This window comes from Scomber japonicus, chromosome 12 (genome assembly GCF_027409825.1).
Source record: "Scomber japonicus isolate fScoJap1 chromosome 12, fScoJap1.pri, whole genome shotgun sequence".
In the NCBI taxonomy this organism is placed as follows: domain Eukaryota; kingdom Metazoa; phylum Chordata; class Actinopteri; order Scombriformes; family Scombridae; genus Scomber; species Scomber japonicus.
This window is the reverse complement of record NC_070589.1, coordinates 6,300,076-6,320,117: the sequence shown is the minus strand read 5'-3', so window position 1 is coordinate 6,320,117 and position 20,042 is coordinate 6,300,076. Positions and strand designations below refer to the sequence as shown.

Sequence of the window (20,042 nt, the reverse complement as noted above, 5' to 3'; positions counted from 1 at the left end):
CCTGTCTAAACTGTAAGAATCATTAACTACAATGTGTGTGCCATTTTTAGTGGTGAGATACACAAAAGAAAGCTATGTACATTGTAGTGCATGTTCATAAAATGATTAGGACTTGATGACATGATCCTTCATCAACACACCTGACTGGTTTTTCAGTGGATTTGAAAAGGCAACAAATATTCATTATTATATAGAAAAACATGCAAAAATGGATCAATGTGTATTGTTAGAAATGTTGACATTCTTGAAATGATTTACTGACCCACTCACTCAACAGGAGACTGCAGCCAGCGGGTAAGGAAGACTTAACTACGCATGTTTAACATAATAGTGACTAAATGAGAGTTGAACTGCAGGTTATTTAATTATTAGTTAAACATCTGCAGTATGAGTGTGTGTCAGTTCTTATCACTAATGCGTTCCAGCATTAATGACCACCGACTCAGTAACTACACCAGCGTGACGCCTTTAGTTGAGACGACGGAAAGTCAAGCTGCAGATGTAACAGTGTGGAATGGATTTAAAATGACAGGACGTCCTCAAGTGTTTAACAAACCAGGCGTGTGTGTGTGTTTGTGTGTCTATGAGTACTGATAAAAGGGTTGTTCGTCAGGTCTGAAGCCGTAGGCGGTCGCTGGTCGTCCAGGTGACGAGCTGGTCTGGTCAAAGAGATCATTGCCATCTCTGGAAAACAAAGAGAGTGACAGACTTTTATTTTAAATCATGTGGGAAACCAAACTGAGAGTTTCATCACACTGAAATTTCACTGTGTTAAGTAAATAAATCAACTAGTTTTAATTATTGCTGTAACAATCATTAATAAGATTGGTGTATTTTCTGGACAAATATTTCGCAGCTGTGTTCTTTTCCTCACATACAGGCCGCCTCAAGCTGAGACAAACAGCTCAGGTTTCAGGAGTTGTTTATTTTTACTCACCCTGTGTGGTGCGAGTCTCCGTTCTGAGCCTGCAGGTCACCGAAGAAATCTGGACTGACTGAACCGTCTCCTGGAGTTATTCCATCTAAACAAACAAATAGCACAATTAAAGTTATTTAGTATGTTGTTGTTGTAGTGATCATCTCTCCTCTCTCTACTGCCACAATCTAAGTACATGTAAAAATGTACAAACACATACTAGTATTAGTCATTGGCTTCTCTACTATACTTGTCATATTATATATATTAGGGGTGGGAGAAAAAAAAAATCGATTCATGTAATTATCGCAATTTTTTTATGATAGTGTGTGTGTTGCTGCTTATTACACTAATCACACCTAAACCTTCTAAAGTGTAGGAGCAGTTCACACTACATACAACTAGAAAGTGTGTGCTGCATCTTGCTCATGTATGCACGCGCACAAAAAACGATGGGTTTTCTAATCGCTTTTGTGTGTCATATCAATGATATAATGTCACTGTGTGGATCATTAACCTTGCTGCAGTGTGCTCCCTGGTTATAGTTAGTGATTATCAGCTTCTACCTGCTCAGATCTCACAGTCAACAGTAGGAGAGGAGGACAGCAGCAGCTAGTAGCTATGTATGGAAGCCTAATGATGGAAAAAGTAAAACTGGTGACTACAAAAATAAACATTATTATTTATCTTTTATTTATTGTTCCAACAGCTCAGGTCGACTGAACAACAGAAAATACCTATGTTTGTGTAGCATACATGCTATTTTGTTAAAGCTATCAGACATTACACTACTCAGTGCTCTCTGAGTAGTCAGAGCACTTTACTTATTATGTTAAAACATATTGGTTCATCTTTTGAACAATTCATTACATTGACAGAATGATTGTTTTTATGAGAATTCATGGTTTATCATCTCTAGAAGTGCATGATTCAACTTGTTTGTTGGTGAAGAAGAAGAAAATTGCAATTATTGATTATATCGAATCACAATACTTGTAGAATCGCAATTATCGAGAATCGTGATACAAATCGAATCGTGACCAAAGCATATCGTCCCACCCCTAATTATACATATATATATATATAAATATAAATATATAAAAATATGTATTTGTGTGTGTGTGTGTGTGTGTGTGTGTGTGTGTGTGTGTGTGTGTGTGTGTGTGTGTGTGTGTACCTGCGCTGTAGAACAGATCAGTCCTGTCGTTGTCGTTATCATACAGATACGGTTCAGACTCGTCAGCCTGGCGACTCTCAACCATCTCCAGCCACTGGTTGTTATGGAAACGGAACTTCTCTGACTGAATCTTCCTCCCCCACTCCTCATCGTACTCCTGGAAGATGAAGAAAACAGGAAACGTTTATGGAAGAAGAGCTGAAGATGTGACTGTTACTTACTGCATCGGCAATGTGTGCGTTTCACTTACAGCTATAATATCGAGGGTGTTGTCACACACATTTCTGATCTCTGCGTTCTTATCGTGCATCAGGTCTATCAGGTAGGCTGGAGCTTCTGGAGGGAGGAGGTTAAGGAAAAAGTAGAAGCCATAGAAATCCTTTAGAAGATTTTACAGTCTGTTTCACTTCATTTTAAAAACCTGCTAACTTAATTCATCTTTAAGTCTGGGGCAGACAGAGGACACTGTGGGAAGGATACGGGTGTCTTTGATGATGACATCACGTGTTGCTTGGTGAAACACCATCTGATAGAAGACGTAGACAATCTGACACACAAACTCATCATCCTCCTGCTGGGCTGCATTCAACAAACACAAACAGAAAGCAAGTTGAAACAAAACCTGAAACACAATGCATTGTACATAAGCAAATAGGTGTGTGTGTGTGTGTGTGTGTGTGTGTGTGTGTGTGTGTGCTACCATTCAGAAGCTCAATCAGGGCAGGAATTATGCCAGATTTGGCCAGCATGGCAGCACAGGCATCATCCATGGAAACTGTTCCAATCATTATCACCACCTCGAGGATGAGGTCATCCTCTGCTGAGCCTGAAACACAGATTAAAAAGACACAACTCATTAAGATAACATTTTGGATTTTTATAGAAGCAAATAAAATGCAGTAAAGAAAAATATAAACATAAACGGCTTTTAAACAATACGGGTCAACAGAAAACACAAGTAGTGTTCACAAGTGTAAAACATCTCCAGACAACAGTTTAATCAATAAAAGCAAGTTTGCAGATTATTTAAAGGCAACATTCAAAAGGATTTTTGAAATGTTTCTTCTTCTACAGAAGGTAAACTAAACTGACTGGCAGATATTTATGGGCAGGTTATTTTGCCGTTTTCTCTCTCTCTCTTTATGCGGTGGTCATTCATGCTCACCTGGTTTGAGTCTGTCTTTTAGGTAGGGTACCAGGTTGTACTCCTTCAGCACCAACTCCCAGTCCAGGTCAGGGATGGTGAGGTTGGCCAGAGTACCCAAACACTCCAGAACCCACTCCTCCTCTTCCTCTGCACGGATCTCAGCTGCCAGGTCACCAACATAGTCCTAAACAGTGAGAGACAGAGGAGATCATTTATATCATGGAAACACAAACACCCACAAACTGAGTGGAACATGGAGGCTTATATGACAATTTTAAGGGTGTAGATTATGCTGATGATCACATCTCAGGAAGGTGAACATGTGATATTCATCAGGCTCAAATGACTGATTTATGATAAGTTTAAGCAGTTCATGACAATTTTGTATTTGTAACTCACGATGAAGAGTGGTTTGATTGGTCCGTCATGTTGTGAGATGTTTCTGATCATTTTCATCAGAAGACAATCTTTCATCTTCAGAGCTCTCTTCATGAGCATCTTCAGTCCATTTCCTACACACAGAGAGAAAACAGACATAATGTTTTTGTTTTAGTTATCACAGGGTTGTATACAGAAATCAAGACTTAACTCAATAGTAAAACATCATCCCTTACAGAGAAAGGAAGATCTATTAATGAAAAGTGAGAGTAGTCTGGAAGATGTTTACAGAGACAGCAGGATATTGGGCTTCATGCAGGAACCAATGAACTGATTCATTATTCAGTGTCACTTATGGTTACACTCTCTGCATGCCCAGGACTGTGATATACTGACCAATTAAAAACCAGGAATAGACCTGCATGTGATCCAGACCTGATGTTCACATCATTAACAGACAGTCTGCCTTCCTCCACAGGGCAACAACACTTGTAATACTTAATGTAATTGAATTGAAATAAAATTAAATATATAACTTAATGCAACAAATCTATGTTTTTTCATCATGGTTTGGTCATTTCCTGAGGTTATTGGATTGGATTATTGGATATTTGATGGGTGCTGATGATGATGACACTATAAAGATGAAATATGATGAATATTCAATTCCTCATGAACAGGTGACGTTTGTCAAGCTGAAACAAGATTCATGACTTTATGACTCAGTACCTGATTATGATGATCATTAGTAGATCTGTCAGACAAAACATACCTTCACACATCTTCTGTGCGTTCTTCTTGTTAGCAGCCAGGTTGATACAGATGGAGATGAGCTCAGCTTCAATTTCCTCCTCACCGTGATGATACAGCATTTGCATAAGCTAAAAACACACACACACACACACACACACACACACAGACACACACACAAAAACACATACAATTTTACCCCTGTAGAAATATCAAAGTCAATATAAAAGTCAAAGTCAACAGTTCATATTCCTGTCTGTGTACCTGAGGTATGCAGTCAGTGTAAACAAACATGCCCTTGAAGCGGTCGTCTATGCTGATGTGATAGAGGATCCTCATCACCACCTGACGGTTGTTCTCATCGCCTGCAGACACACAAACATTAATCAAGATATTAATACACTCATTCATAATTGACATTACTGACACAACAAAAATTGAACCTAATGAACTTCATAAAAAAGGTAGAGACAATATAGATGATATGTCACCGTGTTGTTTTGTATCGTTACCCAGCAAGGCAGTCAGTTTAGGCAACAGTCCAACTTCCACCATCTTAGCTCGGAGACCCGAGTCGAAGGAGAGGTTGAGCAGCAGACGCAGAGTCAGGTTGAGCAGATCTTCATGCTCACAGGGAACCAGGCGAGCCAGCTGCTCTACAGTATCCACCTCAGCCTGAAAACCACACGGAAACACATTACTGCAAACTGATGACTGAACAGTGTGGATGTAAGGAGAACACATAGGATAAATAAATCATCAGAAAAAGAAAAATAAGGCAGAATTCCAATGCAGATACAATTACTCTCTCCCGCTCACCATGTCGTTCTTGTTCTCCAGGAAGATGGACAGTTTCTTGAGGAATGAAACCACCAGCACCAGCAGCTCCTCGTCATCCCGCTCGAGAACTTTGACCAGCAGGCCGACGATGTTTTTATTCCTCATCTTCAGCTCTGTCCTCGTGTCCTCTGCGAGGTTCAACAAGAGGTAAAGAGACACTGGGAGACAGAGAGAGAATATAAATTACTTCTGGTAGCATCAATTAACTCATTCTTTGGTTACAATTGTAAAAAGTCTCAGAACTTTATAGATATTGATTTATAGTTGTCCTTAAAAGTGTTCTATGATCCTTAAAGACCGTGTTAAGTGAATTCAGACATTTTCAACACATTAAATAGGTCGTATTTCCGGGCTAGCCGCCGAGTTAGCAGCAGAAAGCTCTCAGACGTAGCGTCCATGTTTCTGGTGGTGACTTTGATTGACAGGTGACACTTGGTAGGGGGCGGGGTTTCAGAAAAATTGGTGGGCACTACCACAGCATTTGGTAGCAGAGAAAGAGGCTGAGTTTTACACTGATTTTAACTTTGAAGCCTAATTTCATATATTTGGCGATTTTTTTAATCATTCAAATTTGGCAGGGTGGTTAACAACACACTTTTCTGTGGTATGTCAAACTCAGAACACATATTTATTCTTACTTTACACGGACTTTAAAGCTTTTTTTGTAATGAAAAAATCTACAACATGGTAACTACAGTGTTACATATAAAATGCAAGAAAAAATAGTAGGTGTTATTGCTACTGTTCTAGCTCTGTGAGACTTGAAAGGTCAGCTTACCTCTGAGCAGCTGCTCCTGTTTAGCCAGAAGTCCTTGGTATTTCCTCATAGCTTTATCCTGGTCTCTTCTTAGAGAGCCGTTCTCTGGTGCTGACTCATGTACACAAAGAATGTTAAGGAACATATATTTACTACACACACACACACACACACACACACACACACACGGACAAAGTAAGTTAGGGCTATAAGTCATGTAGAGTGAGGGTAGAGGGGAAGTGATGGCAGAGTAAAGGATATAAGCCTTGTTCTTCTTCCGTAGCTCCTCACGCCACACGTCATGTCTCTTCAGCTCGTGCTCCACCACACTCATACACAACGCACCTATTTTATAATGGCTCACCACTCCATGAAATTGGGAGAAGCTGGGAGGAAAGGAGGAGAGATGCACTCTGTAAGTGGTCGAAAATAGAACGGCAAGAAATCGGAGCGTGATGACTGTGTGTGAGCGTGTGTGTGTGTTACCTGGAGAAGCAGAAGAAGATGTAAATGATGATGGTCGCCAACTCCACACTCTGTTTCCAGTCCTCCCTTAAAACTCTGGCTAGAGCACCTAGAGCTGCCTCTACACACACACACACACACACACACACACACACACACACACACACACACACACACACACACACACACACACACACAGTTTTCATATGAGGTGACATAAACTATTCTTTGGTGCACAGTGGGTTGATTTTATGTCTCCATCTTTAACAGAATTAACCCATTTCATTTGTTATGGAGTTATTTAAGAAGCATGTAAATGTAGGCATGTAGGTGTAGAAACTTTATTCAATGTGGTAGAAGGTGAAGTCAAACTCTACCGTTGTGCAGCAGCTCCTCCAGGTTGTCAGGGTTGCGAGCGAGCTGCAGGATGAGAGCGGCGCCTCTGATCTTCTCTGGGATGCCCTCATAGAGCAGCTCGATATACTCGTCCACTCTGGTTATACTGGCCTCCTCGTTTAACTACACACACAAACACAAACACAGACACATACACATTATATAGCAGATGCTGAAGCCTGATGGTATCACCAACACAATCACAACAACATGTAGACACAGCTTGGGGTTTAAATTGAGCATGAAATCAGACCAACACATCAAAAATACTACTGTGTTCCTGCTTTAGTCGTTGAGGTTTATTTCATAAATTGTGGGACAAAGCTGAGAGTTAGAGAGCTAAAAAACGGTCATGAAAAACACACAAGAAAAAATTCAGTGCTGTGAGTTGTTACCTCCATCCCTTCAAACGGTGTCAGCTCTCTGGGTTTAACACTTCTTTTCTCTTTCTTCTCCACTGGTGACACAAAAACACAAACAGATTATAAAAACATTTCTGCATTTCCTTGAACCTCTGATGGATTGTAATTCTGTTAGGTACTGTCCATGTGTCCTCATTATGTATTCTATATCATATATGAAAAAGGGTCCACATAGGTAATCATTAAGTGTGTTCACATTCCATTATAATAGTGTTTTTAAATGTTTGCAGGCGAGTGAATTTAAGTGCACCTATGTTTGAAAGTCAGTGATGAGCAATATACATTTCCAATTTCGTACCTTTCATACTGTGATGTTTTGTGTGGGCTGTAAAAAGATTAGCATTAAATAAGGCTGCAGTTGATTGGGATTCTACTGCTGAATAATGTAATTTAAGCAACTGAACAATATTTATTTAGCCTTTAATATAAAGTTTTGAATGAATTCTCTCTTCTCCATGTGATCAAAGTGGTGAAACTTTTAATGTTTACACTCTAGAGCAAAGGTATAATGACAGCGATGTGACTGACCTTTGCCCTCTACCGGGGATGACTTCCTGTTCTGCAGGTAGTACAGCAGCTGCTCCACTTGGGGCAAACGTGAATGAGGGATGAGTTTACACTCCTCCACCACTTTCTTGGCCAAAGCTCCCACATCTGTACTAGGAGAGAGACTTTTCACACGAATACTGGAGAGAGAGAAAGAGAGGACAAAAATAAGACTTGACTTCAAAACCAGGTTGGATGGAGAGAAAGAATACAAAGAGAAAATAAATTGTGACCAGACAAAAACACCAAGACCAAAAAGATCAATGAAAGAAGAGATGGTCGATGGGAAAAAATGGGAGTCACACTCACATTTTTTGTCCCTCCTTACGTTCCCCCACCATATGATCGCCACTCTCTCCCAGTATAGATGCTTCCACCTCATAGTGGACCACGAGAGCCTTTTCTGTGGGATGTACATCCAAGCTGCCCGCAGTCACTTTGCTTTGGGGAATAATGGACAAACACTTCATTAAATGCCAAGTCAGAAACATAATACTAGTTCCATACCTTTGTAGATACACATTAAATAACATTTTCATTAGACTGGAGTGACTTCCACAATACATACATGTGATAGATATCATCTTAGATTTCAGATATCATATGGTGAAATGGCATAAGTGTTTTCTCCTGGTTTTAAAGGCTGCATTACAGTAAAATGATGTAATTTCAGAACTTACCAAACTGTTCAAGCTGTTTTATTATTTGCCTTTACCCACTTTACAGTCATTATATCCACATTACTGTTAATTATTTACCAAAAATCTCATTGTGTAAATGCAACAGTCATCCCTTCAATCTTAATGCAAAATTGATATTGAGGTATTTGGTCAAAAATGTTGTTTATATCAGCTGGCCTTAATTGTATTCATCAATTTTTTCTCTATTTCAACATTTCAAACATACCAAAGCTGAGAGATTTCAAACTTCCTCCACAGATCGACAATCACATTCTGACATTAAAGGTTAATTAATTCAATAAGAAAACAAATGACACAAAAAGAAGAGGGGGTGTATAGGTCTACAATCTGTCTTGTAACTGTCACACCAGTAAAACTTCCAACACTATGAATGATTGTTTACATGCTATAAGGGCATGATGCATCCACCCAAACAACACCGTTAGCTCTCTGCAGACACGCCCAGTCAGAGACATAATGCTACATTAAACTGGACAATTTGGCTTGTAAATGTCACCATAGAAGTGTGAAAGATTAACTTAACCAACATAGTAAACTGTTATTGAAAATTATCGACATAAGATATTTAAAGCTAATCAGCAAGGCAGTTTGTCACCGTTTCCTAGTAGCTTGGCTGGCTAGGTCATAGCCCAGTAAGCCCAGTTATTAGACCAAACCCCGTTTCACTATCTGTCACTTCAAGGTTGCTGACTTAACCGGAGAAAATATACGTCGTGTACATATTTAAATGTTTTTCTTGTGGTCTTGTGGTGAATTCAGCCACTATGAATATTCACTGGTACTGGTTGACACAGATATGCTCCCGACTTTGCATTAATTAGCGCTATCTTCCATGAATGGGCAATTTAAGGGTGAGGTGATAGTGGAAACAAACGTGAGTTCATTGTAAGTGTGTGTCTTATCTGAGGATGACACATATGCCGAATGAATAACCATTCATACTGATTTATAAACAGTATGAAGTGATTTTCAAGCAGGGTGCGTGTTTGCTAACAAGCACGATATCATAAAATTGGCTAAAGTTTGACTGGTAATTGGTGTTAGCATCTCTGAAAGTAAAGCACACGCACTAGAGCTATACACAACGGAACCTAAATAGAAAACACTCCTCACTCTTTACTACGTGTTTATTAAAAGCCTCTGTAAGCATACTAGCTGTATATTCATTTAGTACGTTAAGGTTAGCACTAGCTGACAACATAACGTTATTAGCAATTCCTCAGAATTGTTACGCTAACAGCTTTGTTTACGTTTGTTTACCGTTTGAGGTAGCGCGCGTCATCCTGCATCTTCCTCGAACGTAATGTTTCCGATTTGAATGAATTTGTTATCCTGGTCGTGTTCAACAAATCCCCCCAAATCACGACCACTGAAGTGAAATACGTGTGCTGTAATTGCTAGCACCGCTCTTTAAAACTGCACAAATGGACTACAAGCATGGAGTCCGCTCCGCCCTGGAAAGCTTTTCCTTCATATGCATGTTCTTCCTGAGTCACAATCATGTGACAGTACATCCATGGTTATTATCACAGGCAGCTGTCGCAGTTGAAGGGATTGACAGTTTATTATTAACTAGTATAAACCTCAGCTTGATTTTGCACTCTGGTCAAGCCGTCGACATGTGTACAGCAGGCTGAGAGGTAACAGCTGACGGGGTGGGGGGTATCCCAACTCCCACTGCTCTCAAGCGTCAATATTTTGCAACAATTCATAGTTATGATTATGATCGTTTAAATGACATGACGAACAGGAATGTGAATTGTGAATAACTTAATTTGATCTATTCTAAAATAATGAGGTTTGCCTTATTCTTCTTATTCCAGTGTTTACACAGTGAAAAATCCACCAAACAAATTGTCTTGGCACAGAATTTAAAGGGGCAAGAAATGCCAAGTTTCTTATATTTTATTGTATTTTTCTGTCAAAGTGTCATTCTGTGATTAAGAATCCATCTCCATCTTGATCTGACTGGAAGTTAATTATGTCTCTTTCCAACACAAATTCAATCAAACCCAAACAGGAAACGTCATGTGTTTGAGCTGCTTTTTTTTTTTTTTAAAAAGAAAAAAAAGTTGATCATTGATTTGTATTCTTGATCAAGGGACAAACAAAATATGGAAAATATGCTTTAGCGATAAACATTGCCACAGCAACTATCAGTGTCATCTGTGCTCTACTCTAAAAAGAATTAAAAAGCCATACTTTAGTTTAGCTTAACATAAATAATGACACGTTCTGTCAATTCTTGTCAATCATACAGGTTTTAGTTGTGTGAACAAATAGAAAATGACCACCCTCCTACATGCCTGGTTCACATCACGTGTGATGGATATATCAGAGATTCCATACAGTATTCCCAGCTGTACTTAAAAGCTTAAGTCAATTGTATTTATAGCCCCAATTTAGTAAATATGACCACTTCCATTTTTAAATCAACTTGAGGACTTCAGAAGTAGGCTGATAATCTGCTGTCGATGACCAAGGTGTCATTCTAAACAATACTTTCTTTGCATACACAGGTTAACTCATGTAGGTCATTTTCCACATGGCACGGTTGACCAAATCAATAAAGGCACTGACAGATTAAAACTAAAAAATGTAATGCAATGGATCTGTGATGGAAAAGTTTGCCTGGCAGATTCAGTTTCCATTATGAATTATGGTCTGCATTATGGTGGTGGGTCGCGTAAAACACATTTGCTAGTATTTTGAATGCCTGTATATATATGCTGTATATATCCTGTACAACATTTCACAGACAAGACACAGACAGAGAGCACTTTGATAAAGACACTTTTTATTGGAGAGCTATGATTCTGATATCCAAGCAGTATTTCAGTACACACGTTCTCACACCATGAGGCTTACATCTAACTGCTTCTAAATACAATCAGTATTCAGTGTGTGCATGTGGATCTATTGTGTTATTTTGCACATTTCTTGCACTATTTCTTGTTTGTGTCATGCCTTGAACACTGTAATGTGATGGACATCAACTAACCAACTTCTTCATTCCCTTTTTATAACACACTATCTTCCTCTTCTTCATTACTCCTCACCAATTCTATTTCTTCAGCTCTCGTCTCAACCCGTGTTCTGCTATTCTTATGGCTCCTCTTTTCCTGCTCTCATTCATTCTCTCTCCTTATCTCAACTGTCATTTTCCCCTCTTTTCCCCATCTTCTATTCTACATCCCCTCCCTCGTCTTCATCATCTGCACACGCTGCGAAATCCTTCTCGGGTAAGAGACCGTATTCGTTGAGAAATCCCTCCACGTCCGTCGCAAAGAACTCTTCAGTGAAGCGTTTGGTAACAGACAGGAAATTACCAACTAGCTCACCAGCCTTGTACACCAGCAGGGCAGGAAGGACCTAGAGGGGGTTTTTTAAAACAGGAATCAAAAATGGACTTGTTGGTTGTCTCTGAGGTTGATATGCAAGCAAAAGCACAAACATTCACATTCTTCTTTGTTGAAACACATAACACATCCATAAAATGTTACCAGCATATATTCAGAGCATAATAATGATCATATATTCAGTAGTTTTAATATAGCAAATACTATTTAAATCATAACAATATTGACATTACAATTTTCTAAATAAAAATGATTTTTTAAGTCAATGCTAATGTATTTCAGTACAGTTTTTTTAAATAACAGACTAAAAGTATAAGGGTACAACTGAAATTCTACTTTTTATAGATACAAACATAATGACAACAGTGCCATATTTACCACTCAATAGTCAGAGTATATTTGTTAAATGGGTGCTTGATTTCAGACTGATATAGACAGACTTTTCATTTTTACACACACACTTTTGCCAAGGGAAATGTCGACTGCTGCTGTCAGATTTTAAACAAAGTCTTCTATTGACTTTTTATTGTTTCCAGCTGCCTAAAATAGGAACACTTCAAGTGTATAATCAACTGAAAATACAAATCCTTGTGTTTTTGTTACTGTAAATTGAGAGTTGATTCTCTTCCATGTTTCTACAGTAGCCCAGAACAGACAAACCAGACACTGGCTCTAGAGAGGGCCTTACATGTTTTTTATGAGATTCAAGGCCAACGAAGGTTCTCCTACACACTTGGAAGGAGAAGGTGAGGAGGGTTCAACCATCAAATCTCCAAACCTTGCAGTTATTCATAGCACTGCTACAAGAACTACTAACTCTTCCATTATCACTACCAGAAATGCTACTAATACTACAGACTCATGTCCACACAGTGATGACTGATTGAATAAATTATGATTATAGTGCATTATTAATATCACCTTAAGTATTTTGTTTTTAAACATTTTACTAACCTCAGAGGAGAAGCGTTCAGCTGCGCCTGTTGCCACAGCATCAATACGACAAAACTTAACAGAAGAGTACTCTGAAGCCAGACAGTCCAGACATGAGTTCAACTGTTCACAGCCTGACAAAAGAACCAAAAATACATTTTTAAGTATTAGCATAAAGCAATGGAATCTAGTGACAATCAGACTAAAATTGTAACATTAATATGACTGAAACACAACAAGAAATAATCTAACCTTTGACACCGTTCTCGTAAATGTGGACAACCACTACAGTCAAACGATGCTCCTTCTCTATGACTTCCAGAAAAGCCTCTCCGCTGTCCAGCTCGTAGATGCCTTCAAACTTAGGACCGAAACTCAGGCGGTCGTGCATTTCCTGCATGCACTGTTTTCTGTAACGTTTCAGGCAACCTTCATCCTCGTCTTGGATCAGTTCATACTCCTGAACGCTCATCTAGAGGAGAAGAACTGTATGTTAGAGCTTCAGGTTTTTTGCTTGGGTGTGCTGTTTGAATGTGTTCACCTCTGTGTCTTCCTGTACGTGAGTGCTTGTGTGTGTTTGTTTCTATCCACCTTTCTGTTGAGTCTCTCCTTGTCATCCTCTCTTGGAGTGGACATTTGTCTAAGCAGCTCTCGCTTGCGTTGAGGAGCAGTCTGCTCCACACTGTCCAACTTAAACCTTCGCCAGTCATTAATTACACCTTTTGGACCTGTAAACATAACAGCACACTATAAAAGATGCCCACAAAATATAAACTAATAAATGAATATTAATATTCGACTGTCTCAGCAATTCATGTCTACTGCAACTGACTTATAGCCCTGACCTGTGTGATTGGCAGGTATATCATCTTCTTCCTGGATGGATCCAGACATCCTGCTAACAGCCTGTAATACAGAACAAACAAACTGTTTTCAGGTGAGGTGATGTGCATTTTAAAAGCCATGTCACAAATTCACCTCAACTCAACCTCAACAACACTTAATACTGATGTTTTACTAAAATCAGTGCTGATAGGTCACCACTTTCTTACTTGATCTAATTCTCCTTTGCATCTTTACTACAGGTGTGCATTTTGTTTTTCTTTTTGGTGCAAATTTCTACCTCAACTGCATATTATTTCTGTGTTGTATGTTGCTTTTTAAAACATTGTATGTTGTGGGGTTACACTGATTACTTGTTTTTACATCACATTTCAGACAAAAATACCCTTTCAAAATTCAAAGTACTTATTATAGCATTCTTTTTTTCGGTGACAAAAATGCTGTCTTCGTGTGAAGGCCAAAATGGGAAGGAATAGACAAATTGAACTATCTTAGTGTGGACAGACATGACTGCAACATATAATAAAAAAAACCTGATTGCACATTGTGTATGTGTGTGTGCATGTGCATCAGTCCATACCACTGGATACACAATTGTCACAAGCACTTACTGTGAGCCACGCTGAGGTTTACTTATCAGATTACGCTCAGATTACTTTGGCATGTAGACTTGCTTAGGACAGCTTATTGTGTATGTGCGTATGTGTGTGACATGATATAATTTGCTAGCAAAGCCTGTCATACTGTTTACTTTTATATAACCCAACAGGTTTTATTCTATTGTTGTGATCCTGAATATGGACAATTAAAATCACATCTTCTCTGGATACACATGTTAAGGCCACATTGAAAGCTATTGTTCTGATGCAGCTGAGCTATCAACAACAATAACTGTGTCAGTTATAAAACAGATGATGCTCATTAAACTGAGGTGGGTTTTAACTAGTTCAGGAAGTGAATTTAAAGGCATAGGGTTAGGGTTATACTATACATATACACTATACATACACTACACAGGACTTGCTGGTTGCTTTTCACAAACACAACATTCAAAGTTGGCTCCTCCTCCTCGGCTCAACCTCAGAGGGCGGGGGGGGGGGGGTCAGATTTGAGGTTATACCTTCTTGTGTCTACTTTGACTGCTTGCTGCTGTAACTACTGAACAAGCAGAATTCTGGTGCTGTGACGGCCATTTTTGTAACTTCCTCTTGTCTAAGTTGCTATGTTTATATAGAGCCCCTGCTCACTGTTATTGGCTGGGGGCTACATTACTTTTGTGGACTTACACAGAGCTTTTTTTTGGAAAAGCCTGCATATACATAAATATATATGTCCCCAGGTAATGCTTACGCATTACTGGGCAGCTAGACAATAATGCAGTTTTGCCAAAAAATAGAAGAAAATCATTTTAGTAAGGAGAAACTACACACAAGTCAAGAGCTCACTTTAGTGAGCAGAGAAAAAATAACAGTAATTCAGACACAAATAATAAAGAACTAAACCTACTATACGAATATCTACATGGTACATAATAAACAACCAGAAATTCTTACCTTTGAGTCTTGAGTCAAACTGGTGTTTGTGTTTTAAGGCTGCTCAGTTTCTTATAGCGTGTTGTGTATCCACATATAAAGAACTGACAGGAGAGAGAGAGAGAGAGGATCACAAATTTAGAGAAGGGTGGGGAGACAGATGAGAGAATAAGCTTTATCTTCACTGTCATCTTCATCATCACGGTCAGTGTAATATGATGTTCTCTAAGATGATTAGGTGTAATACCATGCTCAGTGTTATGGATTAATGATGGCAAAGTAGGCACAAGTGGCAAATAATTTTTAAATGTACAACGGTCAACATTAAAACAAATGTATTGTCTAGTACTGAGAGATTTTAATTATTGAAAAGTAACTGCGGAAAACAATTCTATTTATTGCACAGCCACCAAGTTTACACTTGAGGGTCTGCCATTTTTATTTAACAATTTCTACAATTGCTTTCCTTAAATCATTCTTCTTCCCAATATTTAGATGTTTAAACATTCCAACTTAAACTAGGCAGCTGGTGTCAGTTTGGCTTATCCTTTTCCCTTATCCCTTACTTCTCTAGGTCTGAAATGTGACTCATAAGTCTTTGCTAGCCACATCCTCCCCCTACTCTTCTTGGAGGATGCTGAACTGTTTCCAGGGCTATTTTCAATTCTATGAGGAAAACATATACGTTTTAGTTTACAAATTTAGTACAGCGTTATAGTTTCCTGTATAGCATGTTGTAGTTTATTGCAGGTTAGGTATTCAAATTTTGGATATACCCTATTTTAAAATTTTGTAATTTAAAGACTGAATATTATATATATTGTGGTTGTGTTGTATTTCTGATATGCCTTTTCCTTCCAATTATTCCTATTGACTCCAATTTTGGATTTGCTGGCAGCCAAAAGCTAGCTAGACACTACTGCTAACGTAACAAAGTAGTCTCTATGTCAGACCTGGGCAAACTATGGCCCGTGGGCCACATCCGGCCCTTTGTGCGTCCCTGTCCGGCCCGCGTGAGGCCAACCATAAATTACAACATCAATTAAACAATGTGTGCAATACAACTGTGCTGCTTTTATTTTGAAAGCGCTACGTTTGTGTTACTTCCGTGTGGACGTATGTGCGTGCGCGCGTGAGCTGTGAGTGAAGGTGAACAGCGCCAAGTGATGTAATTTCTCACAAAATCACCAGAAAAAGTAAGGCGTTTTCTGACAGAGTTCATTAAGGAGTGCTTATATATTTTGAATAGCTGGTACTGGTAAAACTATTCTGTAAATATTTATATTAGGCTATGTGAAATTGTGGTGTAGAGAAAACACAAACAATCATTGAATCAGTGCAATTTATTTTTAACAGTATTTTTAACCAGTGGTTGTCCCTTTCATTGACTGCATGGCTGCCAGCTCCTCCGTGACTTGAAAGTCTGCAGTTATCCCACGTAAGAAGATGAGGAGCTGGGCGGTGTCACGTACATCGCAGCTCTCATCCAAAGCCAGAGAAAAACAGTCAAAGTCGGCCGCTCTGTTCTTCAGCTGAAGCTCCAAGTTCCCAGCGATGTCCTCAACCCGCCTCGTTACAGTGCGTCGGGAGAGTGACGCGTTCTCAAACGCAGCCTTTTTCTCCGGGCATATCAGTGCAACAGAGTCCAATATATTGGACTCTGTCAGCTATTCAAAATATATACAGTATCTCACAAAAGTGAGTACACCCCTCACATTTTTGCAAATATTTTATTAGATTTTTTCATGGGACAACACTATAAAAATGAAACTTTGATACAATTTAACAGTAAATCTATAAGCTGTACACTTATATCAAAGTTTCATGTCTATAGTGTTGTCCCATGAAAAGATATAATAAAAATATTTGCAAAAATGTGAGGGGTGTACTGACTTTTGTGATACTGTAATTTAGTGCATTTTACAATGGAAGAAAGTTGAGCAGAATTAAGTTCAAGTTATCGTTGGTGTGGCCCTCTGACACAATTCAGGTTTCTCATGTGGCCCCTTGTAAAAAATAATTGCCCACCCCTGCTCTATATGAACATAGTGACATAGGAGTCCACAGCTAACGTTAGCCGAGCCTTACAAGATGCTAATGTTAGCCATTCGCCAGCCACCACAACACTGCTGTTCTGATGTCAAAAAATAGGCAATATCATCATGTTCAGTATTTTAATACGGCTTTGTCTTGTCTTACTTGCAGGTCACGAATTTTGGTCCAACTTCCTGTTACTGATAAAACTGCTGTAGGCTCTGGTGCTGCCTCTGTTGTGAGGCTGCGGCCGGATGTTCCAGACAGCTCCACTCCTGTAAGGTATTTGAATTTGGTACAGACATTGATGATAGTGAATAGTATCAAAGTAATACAGTCGGTACCATAAAAGTATCCAAGTCCTGTACCCTACCCAAGGTTTAAAGGCCCATTTATGCTCAACGTATGTACGAAAATGTGTACGTCCTTTTCAAATGATGTTTTCGTCAATGCTCACATACTTTCATGCGTCCTTTATATTGGCATGGATGTTAACCAATACATCCACCAGGGGGCAGCAACAGAGTCAAAAGTATATGACAACAATAAACTCAAAAACAAACATGGCGACTGCGGAGGAGATATTGATAATGTACCTCTTGCATAAAAGACAAAAACGATATGTTTAAAGTTTCTAACAAACTCGCACAACCTTTCCTAAAGTTTTGCCATTGATATTACTTCTTTGTGTCTCAATAGTGCTATGTATCGAGTAGTGACAGCAACACTGCCCCCACGGTTTCCTGTGGTACTGGTCCGTTAGGTCTGTATCCGTAAGCTTTTTGGAAACGTGCAGAAATACGGACGAAATGAATGCAGAGCACAGACAGAAGGCTCCGTCCGTATCCGGAGCAGTATTTAACGTTGAGCATAAATGGGCCTTAAGTAGGCTGACCAAACGTCCTTGTTGCAGCCAATTTGTGTGTGTGAATGAATGTGGGTGTGTCAGTGGTGAGGCACTATGGTTGCTATGGGTTACCTGCACACCTGTGGGCTTGGGTGGTTAATCAGGCAGACAAAGGTTAGATGAGGGAGACACAGCTCAGTAGTGTCAGGGAATCAGGATCAGGGAAGCCACACAGTTTTTCAACCGTGTCTGTGTGTGTGAGAGGGCTGAATGAGTTTTGTATCACCGTCTTAGCATTTTTGTATGAGCTCATTTTTAAGTTTAATTAGCACCCAGCTTTTTGTAGGTGTTTTTTAAAGATGTAAAATTAATAAAGTGTTGAACTTATTGTCAATGGAGGACCTCATTTTTCACACACCACCAGGAGTTGAAAACGACTTCAGATTCCCTCAAGTGGCCCTTTTTTTGTTGGTAGCTAAATTGCCACTACATTTTGTTGAAAAACTTAGCTTTAAGCTGCACTCACCCCATTCCATGCCAGCTGATTCCAATCAAGTGGATGCAGACAAAGAAAGCCTGGGCAAAGCAACGCTGAAGAATCACGGTAGGACTGATTAAGAATTGTTAAGCCGTGTGGAAGAGATTGGCCTTCTCACAAAAAGGATACAGGTAAATCCTGCTACAATTCAAATAAAGCCTCCGGCCTTTTAATCAGTCAAAATGGGTGATGTGGCAGCAGTTGTCAATCAAGGTGAAATGGAAAGTGGATATGATAAAAGACCAATCAAACTCACAGTTAAAGCACTGGAAGCAAAAATAATATCACAACAAAAGGAAAGAAATCGTAAAATAAAGAAACTCCATAACTTAAAAAAGGAAGTTCAACAATTAATGACTTCAAAGAAAAATGCGTCTGAGGTGCAAACAATGCATGAAGTGTTCTTAAAGCTGTGTGTGGAGATCAAAGAGTTGCATCAATCATTGAAATCAATATTACCTGCGGATGAAATGTTAAAACAAGATGAATGGTATGAAACCCGAATGCAAAATAATAAAGAAATAATACAAAAAATTGAAGAATGGTTGCTTGATAAAAAGGAGCAAGACGATGATGACGTTGAAACGTACAATGAAGCTGCTGCTGCAAATATAGATGTGCTTGATGATGATGATGATGATGTTGAAAGTTACAATGAAGCTGTTGCTGGAAATACAAATGCACTTAACCACAAGAAAATTCAAGGTGCATTACTTCAGTCTGGAGTCAAATGGAGCTTTAACACTCCTGCTGCATCCCATCATGGAGGAGTATGGGATAAGAATCATTCGGATGGTCCGAAAGGTACTGAACTCTGTACTTCAGCAGCAACACACAGACGATGAAGGATTGCAAACTCTTCTGTGCGAGGTGGAAGCCATACTGAATGATCGTCCACTCACAAAGATCTCAGATGATCCTAATGATTTAGAACCCTTGACTCCAAATCACATCCTGTTGTTGAAAGGCAAACCCGCTTTACCACCTGGCCTTTTTGAGAAAGGTGACCTTTATTCTAGACGACGTTGGAGACAAGTTCAGTTCCTGGCAGATCTGTTCTGGCACCGATGGATTCGTGAGTACCTACCTCTGTTGCAGGAGCGACAACAGTGGATAAAGGACAAGAGAAGCTTTGTCGCAGGAGATATCGTTCTTGTGGCGGACTCGACTGCTCCTCGTGGATCCTGGCTGTTAGGGAGGATACTGCAGACTTTTCCGGGCACAGGAGGGCTCGTACGGTCTGTCAAAGTTCAAACCAAGCACAACATATTGGAGCGACCAATTACGAAGATTTGTCTTCTGCTGGAAGCTGATGAACTATCTTGTGACTCACGTCGTACGCATCAAGCTGATTCTATGGACATATGAACATTACCAATTGGGATATAAAAAAAAAAAAAAAAGAATGCTTGTAATTGGCTTCAGTTGTTCTGTTGTGTTGAATTGTTATGTTATTATACA

The 20,042-nt window shown here is 39.3% G+C and overlaps 2 protein-coding genes across 3 annotated transcripts; both read right to left on the bottom strand.

The window, feature by feature from the left end:
* Positions 1 to 116: 116 nt before the first annotated feature.
* Positions 117 to 9,883, bottom strand: LOC128368490 (kinesin-associated protein 3-like). 2 transcript variants are annotated; one of them, XM_053329317.1, is made up of 20 exons: positions 9,756 to 9,883; positions 8,104 to 8,235; positions 7,777 to 7,934; positions 7,222 to 7,283; positions 6,808 to 6,949; positions 6,452 to 6,551; positions 6,227 to 6,351; positions 5,987 to 6,085; positions 5,188 to 5,366; positions 4,860 to 5,043; positions 4,633 to 4,733; positions 4,391 to 4,499; positions 3,640 to 3,752; positions 3,259 to 3,424; positions 2,794 to 2,919; positions 2,574 to 2,672; positions 2,344 to 2,429; positions 2,094 to 2,250; positions 938 to 1,022; positions 117 to 684 (listed from the first exon to the last, which is right to left on the bottom strand). In XM_053329317.1, exons 1-20 carry the CDS (start codon positions 9,782 to 9,784, stop codon positions 582 to 584), a joined length of 2,355 nt encoding a protein of 784 aa, XP_053185292.1. In that variant the 5' UTR covers positions 9,785 to 9,883; the 3' UTR covers positions 117 to 581. The 2 variants fall into 2 exon arrangements, with proteins under 2 accessions (XP_053185292.1, XP_053185293.1); XM_053329318.1 differs by having other exon boundaries at positions 4,881 to 5,043.
* Positions 9,884 to 11,678: 1,795 nt separating this feature from the next.
* On the bottom strand, positions 11,679 to 13,681 carry pdca (phosducin a). The gene is made up of 5 exons (XM_053329320.1): positions 13,633 to 13,681; positions 13,379 to 13,515; positions 13,040 to 13,259; positions 12,809 to 12,921; positions 11,679 to 11,867 (listed from the first exon to the last, which is right to left on the bottom strand). The coding sequence occupies exons 1-5, from the start codon at positions 13,679 to 13,681 to the stop codon at positions 11,679 to 11,681; spliced, it is 708 nt and encodes a 235-aa protein (XP_053185295.1).
* Between the last annotated feature and the right edge of the window lie 6,361 nt (positions 13,682 to 20,042).

Coding starts and splice junctions, on each gene's coding strand:
- LOC128368490 (XM_053329317.1), bottom strand. CDS start 9,784: ATGCAGGATGACGCGCGCTACCTCAAACG. Junction 8,236..9,755: donor GACGCGCGCTACCTCAAACG/GTAAACAAACGT, acceptor TATTCCCCAAAG/CAAAGTGACTGCGGGCAGCT. Junction 6,552..6,807: donor GGAGGAGCTGCTGCACAACG/GTAGAGTTTGAC, acceptor GTGTGTGTGTAG/AGGCAGCTCTAGGTGCTCTA.
- pdca (XM_053329320.1), bottom strand. CDS start 13,681: ATGTCTGGATCCATCCAGGAAGAAGATGATATACCTGCCAATCACACA. Junction 13,260..13,378: donor AGGAGAGACTCAACAGAAAG/GTGGATAGAAAC, acceptor CTTCTCCTCTAG/ATGAGCGTTCAGGAGTATGA. Junction 12,922..13,039: donor TTACGAGAACGGTGTCAAAG/GTTAGATTATTT, acceptor TTCTTTTGTCAG/GCTGTGAACAGTTGAACTCA.